General features: G+C 44.7%; 1 protein-coding gene across 1 annotated transcript in view; it reads left to right on the plus strand.

Moving 5' to 3' along the window:
* TMEM132C (transmembrane protein 132C) overlaps positions 1 to 21,730 on the plus strand; it is a 432,070-nt gene that overhangs the window by 395,564 nt on the left and 14,776 nt on the right. The window contains exon 5 of the mRNA XM_065904531.1: positions 2,395 to 2,538. Within this exon, the coding sequence (XP_065760603.1) occupies positions 2,395 to 2,538 (144 nt within the window). The remainder of the gene's footprint in view (positions 1 to 2,394; positions 2,539 to 21,730) is intronic.

Consider the following 21,730-nt stretch of genomic DNA (forward strand, 5'->3'; position numbering starts at 1 on the left):
TAGGTGAAAGACAGTGTGTATGTGTGTGTGTGTGTGTGAGAGAGAGAGAGAGAGAGAAACGGCAGTGACCATTAGCAAGCTAATCACAATTAATCCACGAGGGAGTTTGCTGTTTTAATGAAGCCATTAGCCAAAGACCATTCTCAGAAAGAAAATGTTAAGACTGAACTCTGAGCACATTACCTGTAATGAACCTGAAAATGGACTTGGGGAATTTCTGCGGTATTCTTGGCATCGGTAATAGCCAATGCGCAAGCTGCCCAAATGGCAGCTCCAGCTCCAGGAATCCCGTGGACCCAAGAGAAGACATGGCAGAGGGTCGATGGGCAACAGCATCGAAGAGAGGCTGGCACTCACCTTTGTAACTGATGGCTCTTTCAGCTGTGCACTTGGTTAATGCAAAAGGTCGCTTCTGTGTCAATTGCTTCCCTGGAGCAAAAACTGAGAAAATCTCTTTCCTTGCATCTTCCTGCTTCAAAGTAGAGCAGCAGTTCTGGAGAGGGACTTGGGGAGAAATTGACTCAGAGGTAGAAGGTGCCAATAGCCATCCCAAAGCTACAGACCTCTTTTCATTTTCGTTTGACCATTTGACAGGATTGCACAAGTGCTAACAGGGAGCACCTACAGATTTAAAAGAGAAGGCATTTTCTTTATCACTTTGCAAAGGTGTGATGCTAATCATTTTGCATGAAGTCAGTATGAACAAGATAAAGCGAAGTCCCCAGACCTCCAACGGAATGGGCCACAGTGGGGCAACAGGAGAAGACTGGTGTGCTACAAAAAGCAATGAAGCCAGTTGCCAAGGTGTAGCAGTGATGATGGGCATTTGGGGTAAAAATTACCTAACTCTTTGATTGCTCTTGTAGTGAATATCTAGGGCTTCCCTGGTGGCTCAGGAGTAAAGAACCCACCTGTCAATGCAAGAGATGCAAGAGATGAGGGTTCGATTCCCAGGTGGGGAAGATCCCCTGGAGGAGGGCATGGCAACCCACTCCAGTATTCTTGCCTGGAGAACCCATGGACAGAGGAGCCTGACGGGCTCCTACATTGGCAGGCAGGTTCTTTACTAGCTGAACCACCGCGGAAGCCCAAGATCCTTCATCATAACTGCAAAGTTCCTTTCACTGTATGAGGCAACATGCAGGTTCTGGAGATGGGAACATGGGCATCTTGGTGATTCCACCTTCCACAGTACCTTCCTGCATAAAGTAGCCAGTCAATTTCTGTTGCTTACAACTGAACCTCACTGATGTGTACCTTTTACTTGGTCTCTGCAACAAAGAAAAAGAATGCATATTTTTTTTTATTGTCATGGTTGAAAACTAGGTAGACAATCACAAATAAACTAAAAGTAAATTGTGAAACACCTAGAACCAGGTTATCTTTCTAAGGTTTAAAAGATTTTTTACTACAAATCTATCATGTGATTTTGCACCTTGATCTGATCAAACAAAAATTTAACTTCTTTGTGAGAATAGGCTACAAAGAGGACAAGCTTTATTACAATGAGACAACAGTTCACCCAGATGTAACAAGACATGAACAAGTAAACTAAAAATCCCCATGCTGTGCCTTGCAGATTCTGTTTTGAACATTCATTTTTATTTTGTTTTTTAAATTTATTTTTAATTGGAGGACAGTTGCTTTACAATGTTGTGTTGGTTTCTGCCATACATCAACATGAATCAGCCATGCATGCATGCTTGGTAACTTCAGTCGTGTCCGACTCTTTGCGACCCCGTAGACTGTAGCCTGCCAGGTTCCTCTGTCCACAGGGTTCTCCAGGCAAGAATACTAGAGTGGGTTGCCATGCCCTGCTCCAGGGTATTTTTTCTGATCCAGAGGTTGAAGCTGTGTCTCCTGCATTGCAGGTGGATTCTTTACCTACTGAGTCACCTGGGAAGCACCCCTCCCTCCCATCCACCTCCCATCCTACCCCTCTAGGTTGTCACAGAGCACGGGTCTGAGCTCCCTGTGTTATATAGCAGCTTCCTATTAACTACTTTATATATGGTAATATATATGTTTCAATGATACTGTCTCAATTCATACCCCCCCCCCTGCTGCCCCCGCTGTGTCCATAAGACTGTTGAACATTCATTTTTAAATCAAGTTTTTAAACCACAAATTTGACTCCTCTAGAAACCTCCAAAACACACAATTTGAACTTGCCACTCATTTTCACATATAAACACAGCACATAGAGTCCTTGACCTTAAGATGATCTTCTGTCTAGCAGGCAGGACACCTATAATCCTTTTGCCCAGGTTCCTAAGGTAACTGTGGCTATGTCTTATCTAAACGAGGAGAGGCACACGCCGTGGAAGGCTTCCCCTAGTTTCCGAGAGAACCAAATAGCCCCCTTGACTCAGGTGTGTCTCGTTCTTCCGGCAGGACACTGAGATCCTGAACACCGCCATCCTCACGGGAAAGACAGTTGCCATGCCCATCAAGGTGGTCACCGTGGAGGAGAACAGCATCGTGACAGATATCTCAGAGTCCGTGGAATGCAAGTCCACAGATGAGGAGGTCATCAAAGTAAGTGATTCCAGGGAGTTTCCTGGCGGGCCAGGGGTTAGGACTCAGCACTCTCATTGCCAGGGCTCGGGCTCAATCCCTGGGTGGGGAACTAAGATCCTGCAAGCCAGGTGGCACAGCCAGGAAAAAAAAATGTGCAAAGTAAGTGATTCCATTAGTCATCTGGATTGAGCTGGTGGAAACGTCATGGGGGTGTCTTGTTCACTAAGAGAGGTTAGCCTGGTGAAATACGAGGTCCAGTGAGTTGGTTTGTGTTCACAACCTTTCTGGGCTTCACTAGACTTTCCCATATCCATCTCTTAATTTGACATCATGCCAGCCTTGTTGTCATCAAGCGTACTGTGGACCATAAGTCAGACCCAAGTACCTACAGTAACCAAGCAGGTGATTTAAGTGAGTGAAGTGGTAAATCAGACAAGCCCATTTCTGGAAGGGCAGCCATGGTCAACTCCTGCCAATTATAGGGGGCTTCCCTGGTGGCTCAGACGGTAAAGAGTCTGTCTGCAGTGCAGGAGACCTGGGTTCGTGTCCTGGGTTGGGAAGATTCCCTGGAGAAGGAAATGGCAACCCACTCCAGTATTCTTGCCTGGAAAATCCCGTGGATGGAGGAGCCTGGCAGGCTACAGTCCATGGGGTCACAAAGAAGAATTATGGCCATGTATAAATGTGAGTTCAGGATTGATACACCTTCAAGAGATGCCACAAATTTCGTAAAAGTCATCTGTTTTTCAATGTTAGCAACAAATGTAACAAAAAAGAAAACTACAATGGGCAAAAAATAAAATATAAAACACACCCGCCTCATGCGTCTGAACCATGGGGCAGCCGTTGAAACAGCTGTTCCATGACGCAGATTATGAACACTGGGTCAAATTCAGTCTACCACCTGCTTTGTAAATAAGTTTTATTGGAACATGACCACTCAAATCTTTTTTTTTTAATTTTTGAATGGAAAATTCTTTAAATTCTATGATATTTTTCAGTTTTCAGAAGTTTCACACACATGATTTCATATAATCCCATAATAATCCTTTTGTCCCCCTACCCCTATGTTACCCCTGCCCCCACTGGTAACCACTAGCTTGTTCTCTGTATCTGCAAGTTTGCTTATTTTTTGTTTTATTCACTAATTTGTTGTATTTTTTTATATTTCACATAGAAGTGATATCATCCAGTATTTGTCTTTCTCTGTCTGCTGTATTGCACTTAGCATAAGGCCCTCCAAGTCCGTCCACATTGACGCAAATGGCAAAATTTCATTCTTTCAAATCTGTCTCTATGTTGCCTATAGCTGCTCTTGAGTAAGTTTCCATGGAGATTATGTGGTCTGCTGGTCTGAGATAGTTACCATTAAATAATCTTTTTTAGTTTTTTAAAGAAAAATAAAAGAAAATTACTATTTTGTCCTTCCAAGAGAAAGTTTTCCTAGAGAATCCCCGCCCTAGAGACTGTCTTTTTAAAAATTTTATTGGGGTACAGCTGATTTGCAATGTTGTGTTAGTCCCAGGTATGCAGCTAAGTGATTTGGTTATACCTATACATATAGCTGTTTTTTTCATATTCTTTTCCCATATAGATCATTATAAAGTATTGAGTAGAGTTCCCTGTGCTAGATAGCAGGTCTTTTTTAGTTAGCTGTTTTATATATAGTACCCCAGTGTTCATTGCAACACTATTTACAATAGCCAGAACGTGGATGCACAGTCCTAAAAGTCCATCAACCAATGAATGGATAAAGAAGATGTGGTATGAAAAAAAAAAAAGATGTGATATGTATAGAATAGGATATTACTCAGCCATAAAAAAAGAATGAAATAATGCCATTTGCAGCAACACAGATGGACCTAGAAATAGTCATACCGAGTGAAGTAAATCAGACAGAAAAAAAAAATATCATATAACATCACTTATATGTGGAATCTAAAGAAAGATAGAAATGAACTTATCAGAAAAAAAAGAAATGAACTTATCTACAAAACATAAATAGAGTCACAGATGTAGAAATCAAGCTTATGGTTACTACGAGGTAAGTGCGGGAGATAAATTGAGACTGTCTTGAGGCAAGGACCGTACTTTTTGATCTTTCCTACCGCAGAGTCAGACACAACTGAGCGACTTCACTTCACTTCACCTCACCAACATCTACCATGATCACGCGCCCACAGTGCTTGCTCAAAGAATAAGACAGTGAGGGGTTTTTTGAAGCCAGAAATTAATCATCTGGTCTTTCTGTGTATTTTTTGAAATCAATAGAAACATATCCAGAAAAAAAGCGTACATATCCAAGAGAAAGCATCCAGATAATGTTTCCCACCTCCAAATCAAATCTGACAAGTAGCAATCAGTCTTCTCTCTGGAGTTATAAACAACCTGTTTGCAAGGAAAGGGGGGATTGGAGTGGAAAAGTCCTTCTCTGCAAACCCCACCCCCAGCATGGACACGTGGCAGCCCAGCGTTGTTGAGATTGTTCGCGGCGCTGGATGCCACGTTCACGATTGTCTAAATTGTTACACAAGCCTTCCAGTAGGTGGCAGTAAAGCCTCCCAGCGATATGCTATGACCACCATATTTTGACTGTTGGAGGTACTGTTTCAAAGAATAGATGCTTTTTTTCTAATTCACTCAACAGTGGTTTATGACCTGATGGTAACCCTGAGCCCACAGTGCTCTACAGAAGACCCAGAAGCCTGTGGGAGGAGAAAAGGAAGTGGTTGAAGTTCTAAACAACACTGACCAGTAGAAAGACAGCGTGAGCCACATAAATTATTTAGATGTGCCAGGAGTCACATTCAAAAAAAGTTAAAAGAAACAGGTGGATCTGATTTTTAATGCACATGTTTAACCCATTATATTTAAAATATTGTCATTTCAACAGGTGGTCCATGTGAAAATTATTAATATCACAGTTCACATTTTGGGGTGCTAAATCTTATCACCGACTCAATGGACATGAGTTTGAGCAAACTCTGGGAGTCAGTGAAGCACAGGGAAGCCTGTCGTGCTGTAGTCCACGGGGTCACAAAGAGTCAGACACAAGTTAGCAATGAAACAGCAACGACTTTCAAATCCCGTGTGTGTTGGATACAGAGCTCACCTCCACCCGAGCCCCGTTTCAAGGGGCCCAGAGTCACGTGTGTCTCCTGGCTACTGTGTTGAAAAGCAAAGTCCCGAGTTCAGAGACAGGATTTGCAACCTTACCGCTCTTAATATTTTGTGCCAGCTAATTCTTTTTTATGGGGACTGTCCCCTGCATTGCAGGGTGTTTAGAAGCCTTTTTGGCTTCTGCCAATAGATGTCCGTAGCGCTCTGAGTTGTGACAAACATGTCTCCAGACATTATTAAATGTCCCCTAGTAGGCAGAATCACCCCCACTGAGAACCACTACCCTGAGGGATGCCCCCTTTGCTTGTGTCTGGATAAGCAATGCTCTTTCCAGTGGCTGAAAAGTAACTTTGGGAGGAGGGGCGGGGGAGAGGCACTTGGTTTGGGATCTAGAGGCACCCCTCCCCCCAGCCATGGTCACGTACTAGGTCCTTGCTGATCACTGGTCTTTATTACTGAATCACAGCTTCCCTGGTGGCTTAGCAGTAAAGAATCCACCTCCAGTGCAGGAGATGCAGGTTTGATCCCTGGGTAGGGAAGATCCCCTGGAGAAGGGAATGGCATTCCTTTCCAGTATTCTCGCCTAGGAAATCCTATGGACAGAGAACCCTGGGGGGCTACAGTCCATGGGGTCACAAGAGTTGGACACGACTTGGTGAGTAAACCTCTGCCATCACTGATTTACAGTCTCCCTGAGAGACAATCTGGTATCTAATTCAAAAGGTTATTGTGAGGATTCAGGAGTTTCATTTTTCAAGGAAAGGGCTTAACTCTGAGTTGGGTAATCCCCCGGACGACCCTATTAGGTAAGCTAGGGGTTACAGACTGGCTGCCTACAGGTATATTTTTGTGGCAGGCACAGTGTTATTAAAAAATTAGCATGGATTGCAGCTTCCTTCCAGTGTATGATTCAGCGACAATTTAGGAGATTGACTGAGTTGGGTAACCATTGCCGTGACCCAGTTTTGGAGAATTTTCGTCACCCCATTTGCTGTTAATCCTCATTCCCACCCCTAGCCCTGGGCAACCACTAATCTACTTTCTGTCTCTGTAGATTTGCCTTTTGGGGGGCATTTCACATAAATGGAATCATACAGTATGTGGTCTCTTGCTGAAAGTTTGGCGATCATTTTATATGTAATCTCTTTTGACACTTTTTGGATAACCATCGAGAGAGAGATGTTGTTTTACAAGAATGGGATCATATCATACAAACTGTTTTTTACCATGGACTTTTTAATTCAGCAAATCAAATGAACTTATTTACAAAACAGAAATAGACTCATAGACATAGAAGACGAACTTACAGTTACCAGAGGGGAAAGAGGGAGGGATAAATGAGGAGTTCAGGATTGGCAGAGACCCACTACTATATATAAAATAGATCAATAAGGACCTTCCATGTAGCACAGAGAGCTATATGCAATATCTTATAGTAACCTATAATGGAAAAGAATCTGATAAAGAAAATATTTCATATACATGTATATATATAAATGTATAACAATCACTTTGCTATACACCTGAAACTCACACAATATTGTAAACCAAAAAAGAAAAAAATGTTAATTAAATTGGGAGATCTACAGATATACACCCACAGACACAGATACGCACATGCTATAGCATCCCTTTCCAGCCCTCAGATAATCCATGTTAATTACCTACTTGATCTCGTTCTATACCTTTCTTCATGGTCGTACAATCATAAACACATACATGTCAAGGTGTGTGTGTGTGTGTGTGTGTGTAAATGCACATGTAGAAGGGGTTTTTCTGTCCTTGCTTGTTTTGCAGCATTTGTGTATGTTTGCTCAGTCATGTCCAATTCTTTCCGACCCCACGGACTGTAGCCCACCAGGCTCCTCTCTCCATGGGATTTCCAGGCAAGAATACTGGAGTGAGTTACCATTTCTTCCCCCAGGGTATCTTCCCGACCCACGTCTCCTGAGTCTCCTACAATCGCAGGCAGATTCTTTACCAACCGTGTCACGTGTTTTGCAGAGGTGGGGTCATGTCACGTCCACATTTCTGCCTCTTCCTCTCTCTCACCTTGCAGTGCTTCTTGGGAAAGGAAGCTTCACCAGTGTGGGACATAAAAGAGTGGCGAGTGACAAGGTGTCTGTCTGCAGTGTGTTTGGGGCTTAGGTCAATAGGAGTGATAACGTGTGAGTGGAAAGACCTGCAAACGTCAGTGTCTGTGTTAATTTATGTGCAAGAAATGAAAAAGCAACAGCCCAGAGAAGGGTGACCATGTGCCCAACAGAAACCCAGGAACAGCCCAAGGAGAGAAAACACATAAGAGGGACAAGCACTTCCAACAGCTGAGTAATCATCATCATAGAGTCCTTGCTATAAACAGCGGCCCGCAAACTTCCTGGCATGAGGGACTGATTTCCTGAAAGACAATTCTTCCATGGACTTAGGGAGGTGGGAGAAATGGTTTCAGGGTGATTCATGCACATTACATTTATTGGGCACCTTATTTATAATATTATTACATCAGCTCCAGGAGACCCAGGTTTGATCCCTGGGTCAGGAAGATCCCCTGGAGAAGGAAATGGCAAGCCACTCCAGTATTCTTGCCTGGAAAATCACATGGACCAAGGAACCTGGTGAGCAACACCCCATGGGGTCACAGAGAGTTGAACATGACCAAGCAACTAACCCAGAGACACACCCCCCTCAGATCCTCAGGCATTAGATCCCGGAGGTTTGGGACTCCTGCTATAAATATTTGTCCACACTTGAACATCCTTGGCATAAAGATGATCCTTGCGTGGATGGCACTGCACAGGTTAATTTGCACAGGTTTTCTTCCTCGTTGTCCATGAAGTAATGGTATCTCAGATTCAACAACATACAGTATTTTCTACAACCACGTAATTATTCATTCAACAAAGATGCATTGGTCTTTTACTAAGGACCATTCTGGTACTGGGTACTCGGAAAGAAATAGAACATGCCCTCCCCACCGCCTTCTCACGGAGCCTGGGATTCTAGTGACGGAGGGAGCGGACAGTAGCAGATACGTGTATTACATGTGGTGATGAGGACCGAAAAGGAAATGTGATGGGTGTTGTGCCAGGGTGTGGCCTCGGGATAAAGGATGACTCCAGATAGGGCGGCCTCCAAGGGGGAGATATTCAGGCCAGTTAGCAGAGAAAATAATGACTATCAGTGCCTGCTAGATTTTTCTTAAATAAGTTTTTAAAAAATTATTTAATTATTCGTTTTTGGCTTCACTTCGTTGCTGCATGAGGACTCTCTCATTGCGGTGAGCAGGGCCTGCTTTCTGGCTGTGGTGTTCAGGCTTCTCATCATTGTGGCTTCTCTTGTTGCAGCTCATGGGCTCTAGGGCCCGTGGGCTCAGTGATTGTGGCACGTGGGCTCTAGAGCACAGGCTCAGTAGTTGGGGCACACGGGCTTAGTTGCCCCTTGACTTGTGGGATCTTCCCAGACCGGGGATCAAATGTGTGTCCCCTGCACTGGCAGGCAGATTCTTAACCACTGGACCATCAGGGAAGCCCCATCGGTGCCTGCTATTGACTGTGTGTCCCTGATTTTCACAGTGCTCTACGAACCCACTCATCTTAACCAGGCTGACTCTAGGAAACGCCACCTTCTGCTTCCTGGGTGACCTCTATACTGGTCTGCAGCCCTGCATGTCTTTTCTTCGAAGCTTCTGAGGCCATAGGGGCTAGGCACCCCCCATGACAGGATAGGAATGCTGAGATTTAAAGCATCCTTTTAAAAGCACATTTAGTGAATTTTCAGAGCAGCCTGTTTAACCCTAGAGGGCATGGTTCCAGCTAATGGAACCCATGTGTGTGTGCTAAGTTGCTTCAGTCATGTCTGACTCTCTGAGACCCCATGGACTGTAACCTGCCAGGCTCCTCTGTCCATGGGATTCTCCAGGCAAGAATACTGGAGTGAGTTGCCATGCCCTCCTCCAGGGGATCTTCCAGACCCAGTGATCAAACGTCTCTTGCATTTCCTGCATTGGCAGGAAGGTTCTTTACCAATAGCACCACCTGGGAACTCCCTAATGGATCCCAGTGCAGAAGTAAAAATAATGCACATGGACAACCAGCAGCACCTTCCGCTGACCAAAGGAGTCCCCTTAGTTCCAATACTTGGAAAGCAATCGCACATAAGCAATAGTCCTATTTTCCTGGTACACTGGCTCCCTTCAGCACAAAGCTTTATCCCTGCCGAATTTACTATTGATCCCACGAGTTCTGAGTCCTTGAGAGAGCTAAGTTCCTTAATAACAGCCTGAAGTTTTTAAAGAGTCATGAGATTGATAACCATTGTGAGTGGCAACCCCTTGCCCAGTAGGAAAATGGGCATGCCTTTTCCAAAGAAGGGAAGAGAGATCCATATTCATGCATCTTGTATCATACAGGCTCTATAAGAAACATCAAAAGGTCTTTATCCTCAAAAGCCATTTGGTTCTAAGAATGAAAGAAAATCAAGAAAAACAAAGGAGTCCCAGGTGTCAGGCTAGGCTGAGTGACATTGCCCAGCCATGCCTCCTCCTGGGCCAGGGGTCTCCAGTGTAAAGCAAGGAAGCTCCTTTCATGAAAGTTTCTTCTGGCATCAGAATTCCCTCCAGCTGGCGCTTCCCTGGCGGTCCAGTGGTTAAGAATCCATCTGCCAATGCAGGGGACACAGGTTCGATCCCTGACCCGGGAAGATCCTACGTGCTCCAGAGCAATTAGCCCGAGTGTACAATAACTCTAGAGCCTGTGCTCTGCAAGAAGAGAAGCCTGCCCACCACAACTAGAGAGTCGCCCCTACTCATGCAACTAGAGAAAGCCCTCACACAGCAATGAAGACACAGCGAAACCAAAAGTAAATAAATAAAAACAATTTTAAAAGAATTCCCTCCAGCTGGGATGCAACGTGCAGTTGAAATAGCACGTCTGAGAGCTTGCATTCTGCAAGTTCTTCAAGCCTCAGTTTATACATTTGTAAAATGGGTACATACTTAGAGCAACCTCCTAAGATTGCTGCAAGTTTTAACACGTGTGCTAAGTCACTCAGTCGTGTCCAACTCTTTGAAATCCCATGGACTGTAACCCACTTCTGTCTATGGGATTTTCCAGGCAAGAATACTGGAGTGGCTTCCTATTTCCTCCTCCAGGGGATCTTCCCAACCCACAGATCGAACTTGTGTCTCCTACGTCTACCTGCATTATCATACCACTAGCACCACCTGGGAATCCTGAGTTTTAACACATGGTCACAAAGAGTCGGACACAACTGAAGTGACTGAACACACGCAGAGAATACATAGAAATAAAGCATGGAGGACAATACATTCAATTAGCTCTTCTTACCATCCAGATAGACTTAGAGCAGGAGTTCTCTCCCTAGGAGAATTGCATCCTTTGCCAGGGAACATTTGAAAATGTTTGGAGACATTTGTGGTTGTCACCCTCAGAGAGGGTGTGACTGGCCACACAGGTGACTCATGGTTACCATGTTGGATAGCACATAGGTAGGGCATCAGACCGCCCAGGTGTTGGACATTTCTATCATCCCAGTTGTTCTTCAAGAAGCACAGACCCAGAGCCTCCAGCTGGTAGGAGCTAAGCCAAATGTTTGTCCCTAGGAGAGGTGGCTAGGCAGAAGTGAATGACTGGGACTGGCCAAGAAAGAACAGGTTGGTCTAATACTCTGTCTTAAGCTCCCAAGAATACTGTGTTCTAATAAAAGACTTTTGCAAAAGATAAGACCATTTATTTATGAGTAAGACTTCACTTGAGCCAAGGGAGGCTCCATCTAGATATACTTAATTGGGAAGAGCTTGTCAAGCTCCAAACATCTGGGCATGTACAGCCCCTTGCCTTGAAGAAAAGTTTCTGGCCAGCTCCAGGAAGCACAGGGTAGAGAATTCGTTTGCCTTGGCAGAAATTTAGATCTGGAAAACACTTCTCCCCTGTGTCTGCTTTTGCTCCTGCCAGATACTTAAATTTTTACCCCTCATTGACCTCTCTATTGAAATCCATCTGATTACAAAGATTCTGTCTCAGACAGCATCGTATGTCAACTTCCCAATGGTCCATCATATCTTTATCAAGGATGATGTGCTTGTTGGATGATGAAGACTCTCCAGTTGACTTAATAAGTAAAGGGAGAAATTGCCTTATAAATGGAAAGTCTAGGGCACTGCAGGCTTCAGACACAGATGGATTCAGAAATCAATTTCTCTGCACTTCTGAGCTCTGCATTTGACTCTATTTGTTTCACTATCAAGCCAAGCACTTCTTTCTCTCTCTCTCTTTTTCTTTTTCTTTCTTTCTTTCTTTCTTTTTTTTTTTTTTTTTTGGCTGTATCAGGTGTTAGTTGCGGCACGCAGGACCTTTGTCACGTCACACGAGATCTTTCATTGCCACGCACATACTCTCTACTTGTGGTTCAGGCTTAGTTGGCAGGTGGCATGTGGGATCTTAGTTCCCCAGTCAGGGATCAAACCCATGTCCCCTGCATTGCAAGGCAGATTCTTAACCACTGGACCTCCAAGGAAGTCCTAGCCTTGGAGTGATTTTAGAGGCCATAGGTCCACCACTGCTCAGATCCAAGTCCAGCAGAAATGAGATGCTACTTTCCCTCCGTCAAAAATCCTGAGACTTCATGTTACTGGGCTAGACAAGAATCATATGATCATCCCTGGACCAGCCCCTGTGCCTGGGGCAGTGTGATGTGTTAGGAGTATGCCCCACTGTGTAGCTGGTGTCAGGACCCTTGAAGTACATGAGCTGAGCATGAAGACCTAGGGAGATTCCCCTGAAAAATACCTTAAAAACTGATACAGAAAATAAGATGATTGTGTTTTGGGCAGTAAAAATAACTGTCCTCTGAATCTGATCTGGAATTCTATTAAATTACTTCTGATTTACTCTCATTTTTCTTTCCCTGACTGTCAGTTTCTGAGCTCTCAGAGGATTAGTAATTACCATGTGGTGTCAGCTTAATGACAACGGTGTGTTTTTACCTGTTCCTCATCTTGTCATTCTTGCTGAGATGCTTAAGGACAGAGATACACATAGATGGGTCTGGGCTGGTCCAGCAGAGCTTACCTCTTATATCTGAGAACATGTTATTGGTTAACAGATAACGTGACCCAAACTGAATTAAACCCCAAAAAAGGAAGTTGAAGGACTTCTATATCTGTACCTGTCTGTACCCATCTCCTGTATCTATATCTGAAGCAATCTGGCTTCAGGAATGGCTGAATCCAGCAGCTCAAATGAAGTCATCAATCAGTATTTTACTTCTGCCTCTCTGGTCTTTTGGTTCAGTATTCTGTACCTGTATTGACTGAAATCTTGGATGAGCTGTACTGTCCCAATGTGGCTGCAAACCATCTCTTTACATGTAGCAGTCTGGCATGAAAAATTTTACCTCTTACATGTTTCAGCCTTGCCTGAAAAATTCCTGAGATTCCCTCTGACTGTACCAGCTTAAGTCATGTATTCACCCCCGAGCCAATTGTTTGTGGCCAAAGAAATGTGAAGCTCTGATTGGCTTAGGTCATGGTCACATGACCCTAATTTGGAGGCTGGAGGGGGAACTTCATCCAAACCTCTGGACTGATGTGGGGGAGGGGAGGATTCCCAAATGCAACTAGGGCAGGGGCCACACGGAAAAGAACTGGGTGCCTGGAGTAGAGGCTCCCCCCCTCCCACCTCTTGTTCCTAACCACCCACCCGTTCCCTGTCCTCCTGTCCCAGGGCCTTTCTCAACTTGGCCTGGGTTAGGGAGAAGGCCTAATGTCAACCAAGGCATGAACAGATTGACATTAGCTAAAGCAGTGATCAGCTCTGATGGAGGCAAAGGACACGAAGTGGGAGAGTCTAAACTCTCCCAGTAAGTCTCTCCCCTGAGCTCTCCCAGGAGGATAGGGGTCCCATGATTGGCTGCTGAAGGCATGAGGATAATTGACAAGGAAATTGACACCATAGCATGTAGAAGGCTGTCATGAAATGATTCCAGATCAGAAAAAGAAAATGAAGAGGAGGAGAAAATATGCGACTTGTAACAATGTAAGGGACTTGCTAGAAACTCAGACTCATCCTTCCAGCTTCACCAGATCCCCTGAACTCTTGAGGGAAGACAGGTGTGGTCATGACCAATAGACATGGTCCTGGGGCTTTAGCAACATCCCTCCCCAAACTCCTGTTTCAACCTACATGGCTGGATCACTCCCATCCTTTCTGCCTGGTTTCCTCTATAATTAAGCCCTTCCTTCCTCACTCCACTCCAGTGTTCAGGTGGCGGCGGCTGCTGTTGAAATAAGCCTTTCTAGTGGGGAAGCTCTTCTGAGTCTAAAAGTTCAAAGAGAAGCCATGAGGCACTCAGTCCCCTCAACAGGACAGCCTGAACCTTGCTTCTTGGGTACCAAGACTTCAGGATCTCGAGTGACATCGTTAGGCAGAGCTGGTTGATGGCATGGCAGGTGGCCCAGGGCACAAGGTACTGGAGAGAGATGTTCACACACAGGAAAGACAGTGCTATATAAGTTTGGCATTCTGGAAGCTTCTCCCCACGCTTCAAAGCATGAAAAAAATCAAAGCCCCTTATCTACACACTTCCGGGGTTAATACAATCCACTTACCCAACAAGTCTGCCAGACACCTGTGTGGTGTGTCTGCCTGTATGTGCCAGACACTGGGCTAATTCCCTGTATTTGTGGGTTTTCCAGTTTAATTCTCCTGGCAAGTTTGGGATGCCGTTCTCTCCCTGCCCAGCACACCCTAGCCTGCTTCTCTAGCTTTGTACTTATCAACCTTCCTTCTGTTTCTGCAAAAGGTCAAAATATTCCTACCTTAGGGTCTTTGCACATTATAAGAGAGCAGTGAAGGTCCAGGGCTTTTTGTACTGGACACTTGAAATTTTCTAAGGGGATAGATTCTAAATTAAATCTTCTCAATGCACTGTACACACCCACAATGATAACTGTGTCAAGAGATGGATACATGGTTTAGTGTAGATTATGGTAATATTTTCACAGTGGATACATATATCAAAGCCTCAAGTTGTACATCTTAAATGGATACATTTTGATATGTCAAAGATCTCTCAATAGAGGTGTTTTAAAAAATCAAAAGGTTTTTTTTTCTTCCAAAAAATTACGTTGCCTCTGATTTTCCTTTTTGCAGTATAGTGAAGATGGTGAGATGATGAAGATGGGTCCCTGAACTTACACAAGTTATTGAGCATAATTATATCAGACAAACTTTTAAAAAGAGAAGGAAAGAAAGACAGTTTAGTAAAATTCTTGTCTATCAGTGTCTGGGAATTGCAGAAGGTCACAGGAAGAAAGAAGACTTGATCACCAACCTCAAGAACTTTCTTGTTAATTCTAAAATAGAAGCACTGAGATAACTTTCCACCAACTAAATTGACAAAGTTGTTTTTTTTAAGAGAAAGTTTCTGGAACTCAAGAACTGCTTTCAGATCCAAGTCCAATACGATTAGCTGTGTGACCTTGGACAAGTTAACCAACCTCTCTGTGCCTTGATTTCCTCTGTAAAATGGTTTGTGTGAGGACAAAAGGAGTCGGTCCTTAATGTCCTCTTAGCACAGAATCTGACATACAGCAGGCACTTAATAAATGCTATATATGGAAGATAAGAATATCTACCTGGAAATTTCTGCCCCAAAATCTCACAAGCCTGCCACCTTCTTGCTAGGTGGACTCCTCCCTCTCTTGTTCCCTTCTTTTATTTTTCTCATGGTATTTATTGCCCACGGGTGTCTTCTTGTTGACTTGTTATCATCTACCTATACACTCCCCAAATCAGAACATCCTTAAAGTCTCCTTATCACTCACGTCTCCATCTCTAGTGCCTGGGAAAATGGCTGGTGCATAATACCAATACAGGAAGTAACTGTAAAAAGAAGGAACCCTCATGTGCTAGATGGAGAATGTGAAAGTCACTCAGTTGTGTCCGACTCTTTGTGACCCCATGCACTACACAGTCCATGGAATTCTCCAGGCCAGAATACTGGAGTGGGTAGCCTTTCCCTTCTCCAGGGGATCTTCCCAACCCAGGGATCAAACCCAGGATTCCCGCACTGCAGGCGGATTCTTTACCAGCTAAGCCTCCAGTATTCTGGCCTGGAGAATTCCATGGACTGTATAGTCCATGGGTTGCAGAGTCGGACACAACTGATCCACTTTCGCTTTCAGATGAAGAATAGCGAGGGGTCAGCCCTGACTCCAGTGCAAGCCTGGCCACACATTTGGAGCCTCTAGCGAGGAAATCCAATTTCCTCTGGGCTTGACCGCCCTGGTGAGGGTCCTGCTGTCCAATTGGCCGGCATGGGCCAAGTCCCACCCAGCACCCCCAGATCCAGGGTGGACAGGAGTCCTGAGCTGAGAACCACTCAGCATCTCCCAAGTCCTGGCAACATTTTGCACTGTCAGCTGGAGAAAGTGTGATTTATCACAGAACAGATTTCTATTTGGCCATCCTTAAGCGAGGAGCAGGAAGCAAAGAGGAGGGAAGCAGAGACATCGTCTCACAAATACTGCTTAGCCCTGCCTTCCCCCACTTTTTCCTGTTCTTCTTTTCCACAGATGTCAGAAAAGTTCAGTGTCAGGCACTTTAGTAGTGAAGGAACTGCTGAAATGGCAGCAGACCTCCTGCAAACATAAAACTTTCTCTCTGGCAGCTGCAGGGGGAGTGGGGAAGATGCTAGATAAGCCAGAAGTTCTGTGGGAGAATAGGGCACAGAGAAAGGAAAGGAGTTCTCCCAGACCAAAGCTAGGGCCAGGCAGAAGTCACCATCCCTGGATGAGAAGCTCTGATGTGGAGAATTCCCAAAACTGTGGGCTCTTCCTGCTGTGGCCTCTCCGATGCCTAAGGAGGAGAGGAGGGGTTTGGGATGAAGGGAGAATGGAGTGTGGAGAGGAAGGAATATGAGGCCTCCTGAATGGTATCGGCAGTGTCCTCTTCATCACAGCACTTGGCAGAATAACTCAGTCAGCTCTGCTGCGTAACGAGTGACCCCAACATTCGGTTGTTGAAAAGAATGATCCATTTCTCTTGGTTGTGTGTTTGCAGATCATCTGGTGCTCTCTGGGCTCAGCTGGGCTGGATCCCTCCCTGCACATCAGGCTGTGATGGAGTCTGGGTGCTTCATTCCAGCGCTGGGCTGAGAGGTCTCCGCTAGTTTAAGTTCCTCTGGTGGCAGAACTCACAGGGGCTGGCAGGAACATGTGATAGCTGTCCAGTCTGAGCTTGGATAGGTTGGCTGTCAGTTTTTTCCTCATTCTCTTGGCCAAAGCTACCCACATGGCCAGGTCTGCCATCAGTGCAAAATAAAGTCTTTCTGCTCACAGTGGAAGAAAAGGAATAGGAATAAAAATCAACAACTCAAACAGCCCATAAACCAGTAGGCACCGTGGTTAAGAGCAGAGCTTTGGGGTTGACTGTATTTAAATTCTGTTCACTAATACCATCTGTGTGTACTTGGGCAAGTTACATCACCTCTCTACGTTTTTGTTTCTTCATTTGAAATATGGATGTGATTCTTAAAATGTAGCTGTGTCCTACGTTCATGGTGAGGATTCAACGAAATGATCCATGTGACCCCCTAAAATGGTTCCTGGTTTACTGCAAGCACTCAGAGAACATTTTTTGCTGCTATAAAACCGTTGTCACCCATGAGAGTCCATCTCCTCGGATGTGTATGTTCCCCGTGTGTGCAGAGGGTGGGTGAATGTCAGGGGCGATGTGGTAAGGGTAACCCTGAGGGTCCCCTAAGAGAAGAACAGGGGACCAGGTACCTGAGTGCCTCTTCTTCACCAAGGGCACATACCATGGCTGCCTTGAAAACACTCTTGTCTGGAGATGTTGCGGCAGTTTCTGACCATTTAATTCTCCATTGAGAGAACCTCACATTGCTTGCCAGTAATTTGCATGAAGAAATAGTCTGCCAAACAGTCTCCCAGGGCATAGTTCCCAGTCACCCCCGCAGCCTGCTCTGTCAAGGATTGCTCAGCCTAGTTCTTGGTGGGGTGGGGTTGACACTTTGCTTACTTTCCATGGGGACATTGTGCAATAATTAAAATTAAGAGAATGGTAGCGAGATAAATAAATCACTCTGGGCACTAACTATGCTAGGTGGTAGGATGGAGAAAGCATGGGAGAAAGTGGGCACAGAAGGGGAGGCAGCCTGCTGTGGGATGTGGGCACCTTTGGGGCTGCCTTTCAACACCTCCAAGATCAGCTGCAGCCCACTGTCCCTCCCAACAGCACCCCCCAAATTCTCCAGTCTGGCCTGTGAGACCAGTAAGACCAAGGTAGAAAATGCAAATGCTTTGGGGGTTCAGGGTGGTAACAAAATTGAATGCAGTGGTTTTTCAGTTCTGATAACTAATTTGCTATTTTATAAACACCATGAAAGTCAAATGATATCCTTACACTCTGACTCATTCATTCATTCGTTTTCAGCATACATTTATTGTGTGTCTGCTGTATGCCAGGTACCATTTTAGACGCTAAGGGTACAACAGTGAATGAAACAGACAAAAATCCCTGCCATCCATATTCTATTGAGGGAAGACAAATAAAAACCAAGTAAATAGGTAACATGTATAGTATATGAAATGGCAATAAGTGGTAGAGAAAAATAAAGCAAAGAAGAGTGTCAGGAGTCTTGGAGGGTTTGCAATTTTACATGAAAACGTCTGAGAAAGTATCTCTGAGAATTTACAGACCAGGTAAATATCCTGATTCGGTTCACTTTGCTGTCCACCTGAAACTAATATAAGATCCCACATGCTGTGGAACAAACAAGCCCAAATGCTGCAACTACTGAGCCCACACACCACAACTAGAGAGAAGCCATGGGTCACAACAAAAGATCCCACATGCCACAACTAAGACCCAACACAACCTAAAACAAATATTTAAAAAACAAAAATAAAATGAGATCCTGATTGCTGTCCAGAGCTCCAGAAAGGACCAAGGACGAAAGTGATGGGGAAAGTACATGCCAAATGTAAAACAAGGCATCAGAACAGTGCAAGGCCATTTGACATTTTATGTTACTAGAGCAGGTATACAAACTCAGGTGTACAAGAAATGTAAATCATTTTTCTGTATCGGAATTTGATTTTAGTTTTCACCCCCCAGTCTCCTAAGACACAAAACCTATACCTGGAGTTATATTTCTGAACATCTAAAGTTGGAGATGTTAATTAGAGAGCCAAGTAGAGATGTTGAATAAGCACTTTGTTATCTGGAGGTGGGATTTGGGGAGTCATTAACACAGTGATGATATTTAAAGCATCAGAGCTATTTATGATTACAATAATGAAAGGAACAGGTATGGACTGAATGTTTGTGTGTTTCCCAAGTTCTTCTGTTGAGATTTTAAACCCTCATATGATGGTATTAGGAGTGGGGGGGGTGGGGAGGTAATTAGGTCATGAGGGTGGAGCTTTTGTGAATAAATTAGTGCTTTTTTAAAAAGACTGTTTTTTATTTTGTTGTTTGTTTGTTTTTTTCCTGCGAGTTTTGTGGGATCTTAGTTCCCCAACCAGAGATTTTTGGGGGGATCTCCACTGATACATAAGCTTTCTCTAGTTGTGACTCCCAGGCTTTAAGGCATGGCTTAGTAGTTGAGGTACATGGGCCTAGTTGCTCTGAGGCATGTGGACTCTTCCTGGACCAGAGATTGAACCATATCCCCTGCATTAGCAGGCAGATTCTTAGCCACTGGACCACCAGGGAAGTCCCTAAAATAATGCTTTTATAAGATGCTCCAAAGAGCTCCCTCACCCCTTCCATCAAGTGTAGACACAGAGAGAAGACAGAATCTATGAGTCAGGAAGTGGGTCCTCACCAGATACAGAATCTGCTGGCGCCTTCATCTTGGACTTACCAGCCTTCAGAATATGAGAAGTAAATGTCTGGTGTTTAAGCCCCTAGCCTCTGGATATTCTGTAATAGCAGCTCCAGCAGGCTAATACGGGACATATATGATGCCATGGAATCATAGAAGGAGCAATTGCATTATTTCAAGGAGTGAATCTCTTAACTGTGGTCCTCAGACCTGAAGCAACAGCATTTCCCAGGCACTTGTTAGAAGCGAAACTGTGGGGATCCCTCTAGACCTGCTCAATCTGAGACTTTAGGGGTAGACTCAACCATCTGTGGACACTTGACAAGCCCTCTCTGATGCTCACTCAGATTTGAGAACCTGCTTGGCTGCAGGAATCCAGACAAAAGTCTCATTGGATGTTGGTGGCTGACCAGCAGATATCGTTTGCTTTCCTCATGGAAGGTGGTCTCCAGCCTCTACCTTAGGAAGCAGGTGATATCTTTGGGAAGTTGCCAAAGTCTGAATGACAGAAGATATCAACCAACCATATGCCACTCAACCAGAACCCTTGTGACCCAACCTGGCCCCTCAAGGTCCTTAAGAGCAGACTGGTTGATTCTGTGGCCACCATGCGTTCCAAAGGGGAAGTTTAAATGTCACAGTGAGGACTTCCCTGGTGGTCCAGTGGTTAAGAATCCACCTTCCAATGCAGGGGACACAGGTTCAATGCCTGGTCTGGGAAGATCCCACAGGCCAAGAGTCGGCTAAGCCTGAGCACCACAACTGCTAAGCCCATGCTCTAGAACCCATGTTCCACAATGAGAGAAGTCACCATAACGAGAAGCCTTCCCACTGCAACTAGAGAATGGCCCCTGCTTGCCGCAGCTAGAGAAAGCTCATGTGAAGCAACAAAGGCCCAACACAGCCAAAAGACATAAATAAATATTTTTTTAAATATGTTTATTTTTAAAACGTCACAGGTAGCAGGGGCCAGCAGGTAGTTTTCTTAATGGGCAGCCCACCCACAATGAGAAATGTAAGAGCTTCCCAGAAGTGGACCGGAGGGGCTGTGAAGATTCCCGTAGTGGGGTTGGATTCCTTTTTTGCAGATGAGCCAGCTCATTTTGTGATACCATGGTTCCCACTGCTAGCCACTTAGGAGATGATTAATGCAGCCTGCGGCTTCCCCAGACATTTATGGCACCTTCAGGAATAACAGTGACAATGGCTCTATCATGCCTGGTGGCTTCATACCCTTGGCGTTCCTCTTAATTATTTATATATTCTGGAGCGGCCAGGTTCCCTCCCACCAGAGCTCAGAAAGGTAATAAATGAGGAAAGTCAATGGTCTGTAAATTACAACATTGATTAAAGAAGTGATTACTGATATAACTCTTGCTCGGCTATTATGCTAATGCCTGCCCAGATCTAGGATAGTGTTTACATGCTAATGACAAGTCTGGGACAGCGGTGAAAATTGGTTTCCACCCTTAATCAGTTTGTAAACTCTTTTAAACCACTCTGACCACGAGTGAGAAGATCCATTCGTGTGTTCCCCTCCCAACTGCCCCCTGCCACTATCCCCAGCAGATGGGAGAAATTCACTCAGCCCAGCCCTCACCAGCTGCCCCTCCAAACAGAAGTGAGAGCTGAAGTTGAAAATTGGGCCCAGAGTAGCCATCTATAGTTCCTAGAAGCTGGGGAAAGAAAGTGCAATCACAGGAGTTCATTGCTCAGCATTGGATGTTATTTAACCAGAGCCATAGACCCCCCTGAAGGAGATACTGCTCCTTCCAGAGTATACAACTTGGACGGGAGACAGATAAGCACATTGACTATTATCACTTAGTATGTAAGCGCTGCACAAACAGTCCATGTGTGACTTCATTAACTCTGGAATGCTACACAAAACTCTGTGTATATGCATTTCTATGGCAAGAATTAACTTTATGTGTATTCCCAAAGGAGTCGATGACTCCTAAAAGGTTAGGAAACACTGCTCTAAAGCTTTCTGGAAGTTTTCAAAGTAATTTCTTGTGTTTCCACTGTTCTTGACTCCAAGTTTTCTCAGTATTTCACATCTCCTCTTGCCCCAAGATCGATGGCTCTGTTGAAGCAAGCATCCCATGAAAAAAGAGCCCTGTTCATGCATCCATCTAGCTGTTCATCTATCCATCCTTCTATCCATTCATTCATGTATGCATGCATCCATCTATCCACTCATCCATCTATCCATGCATGT

The sequence above is a fragment of the Muntiacus reevesi genome, chromosome 13 (genome assembly GCF_963930625.1).
Source record: "Muntiacus reevesi chromosome 13, mMunRee1.1, whole genome shotgun sequence".
Taxonomy (NCBI): Eukaryota; Metazoa; Chordata; class Mammalia; order Artiodactyla; family Cervidae; genus Muntiacus; species Muntiacus reevesi.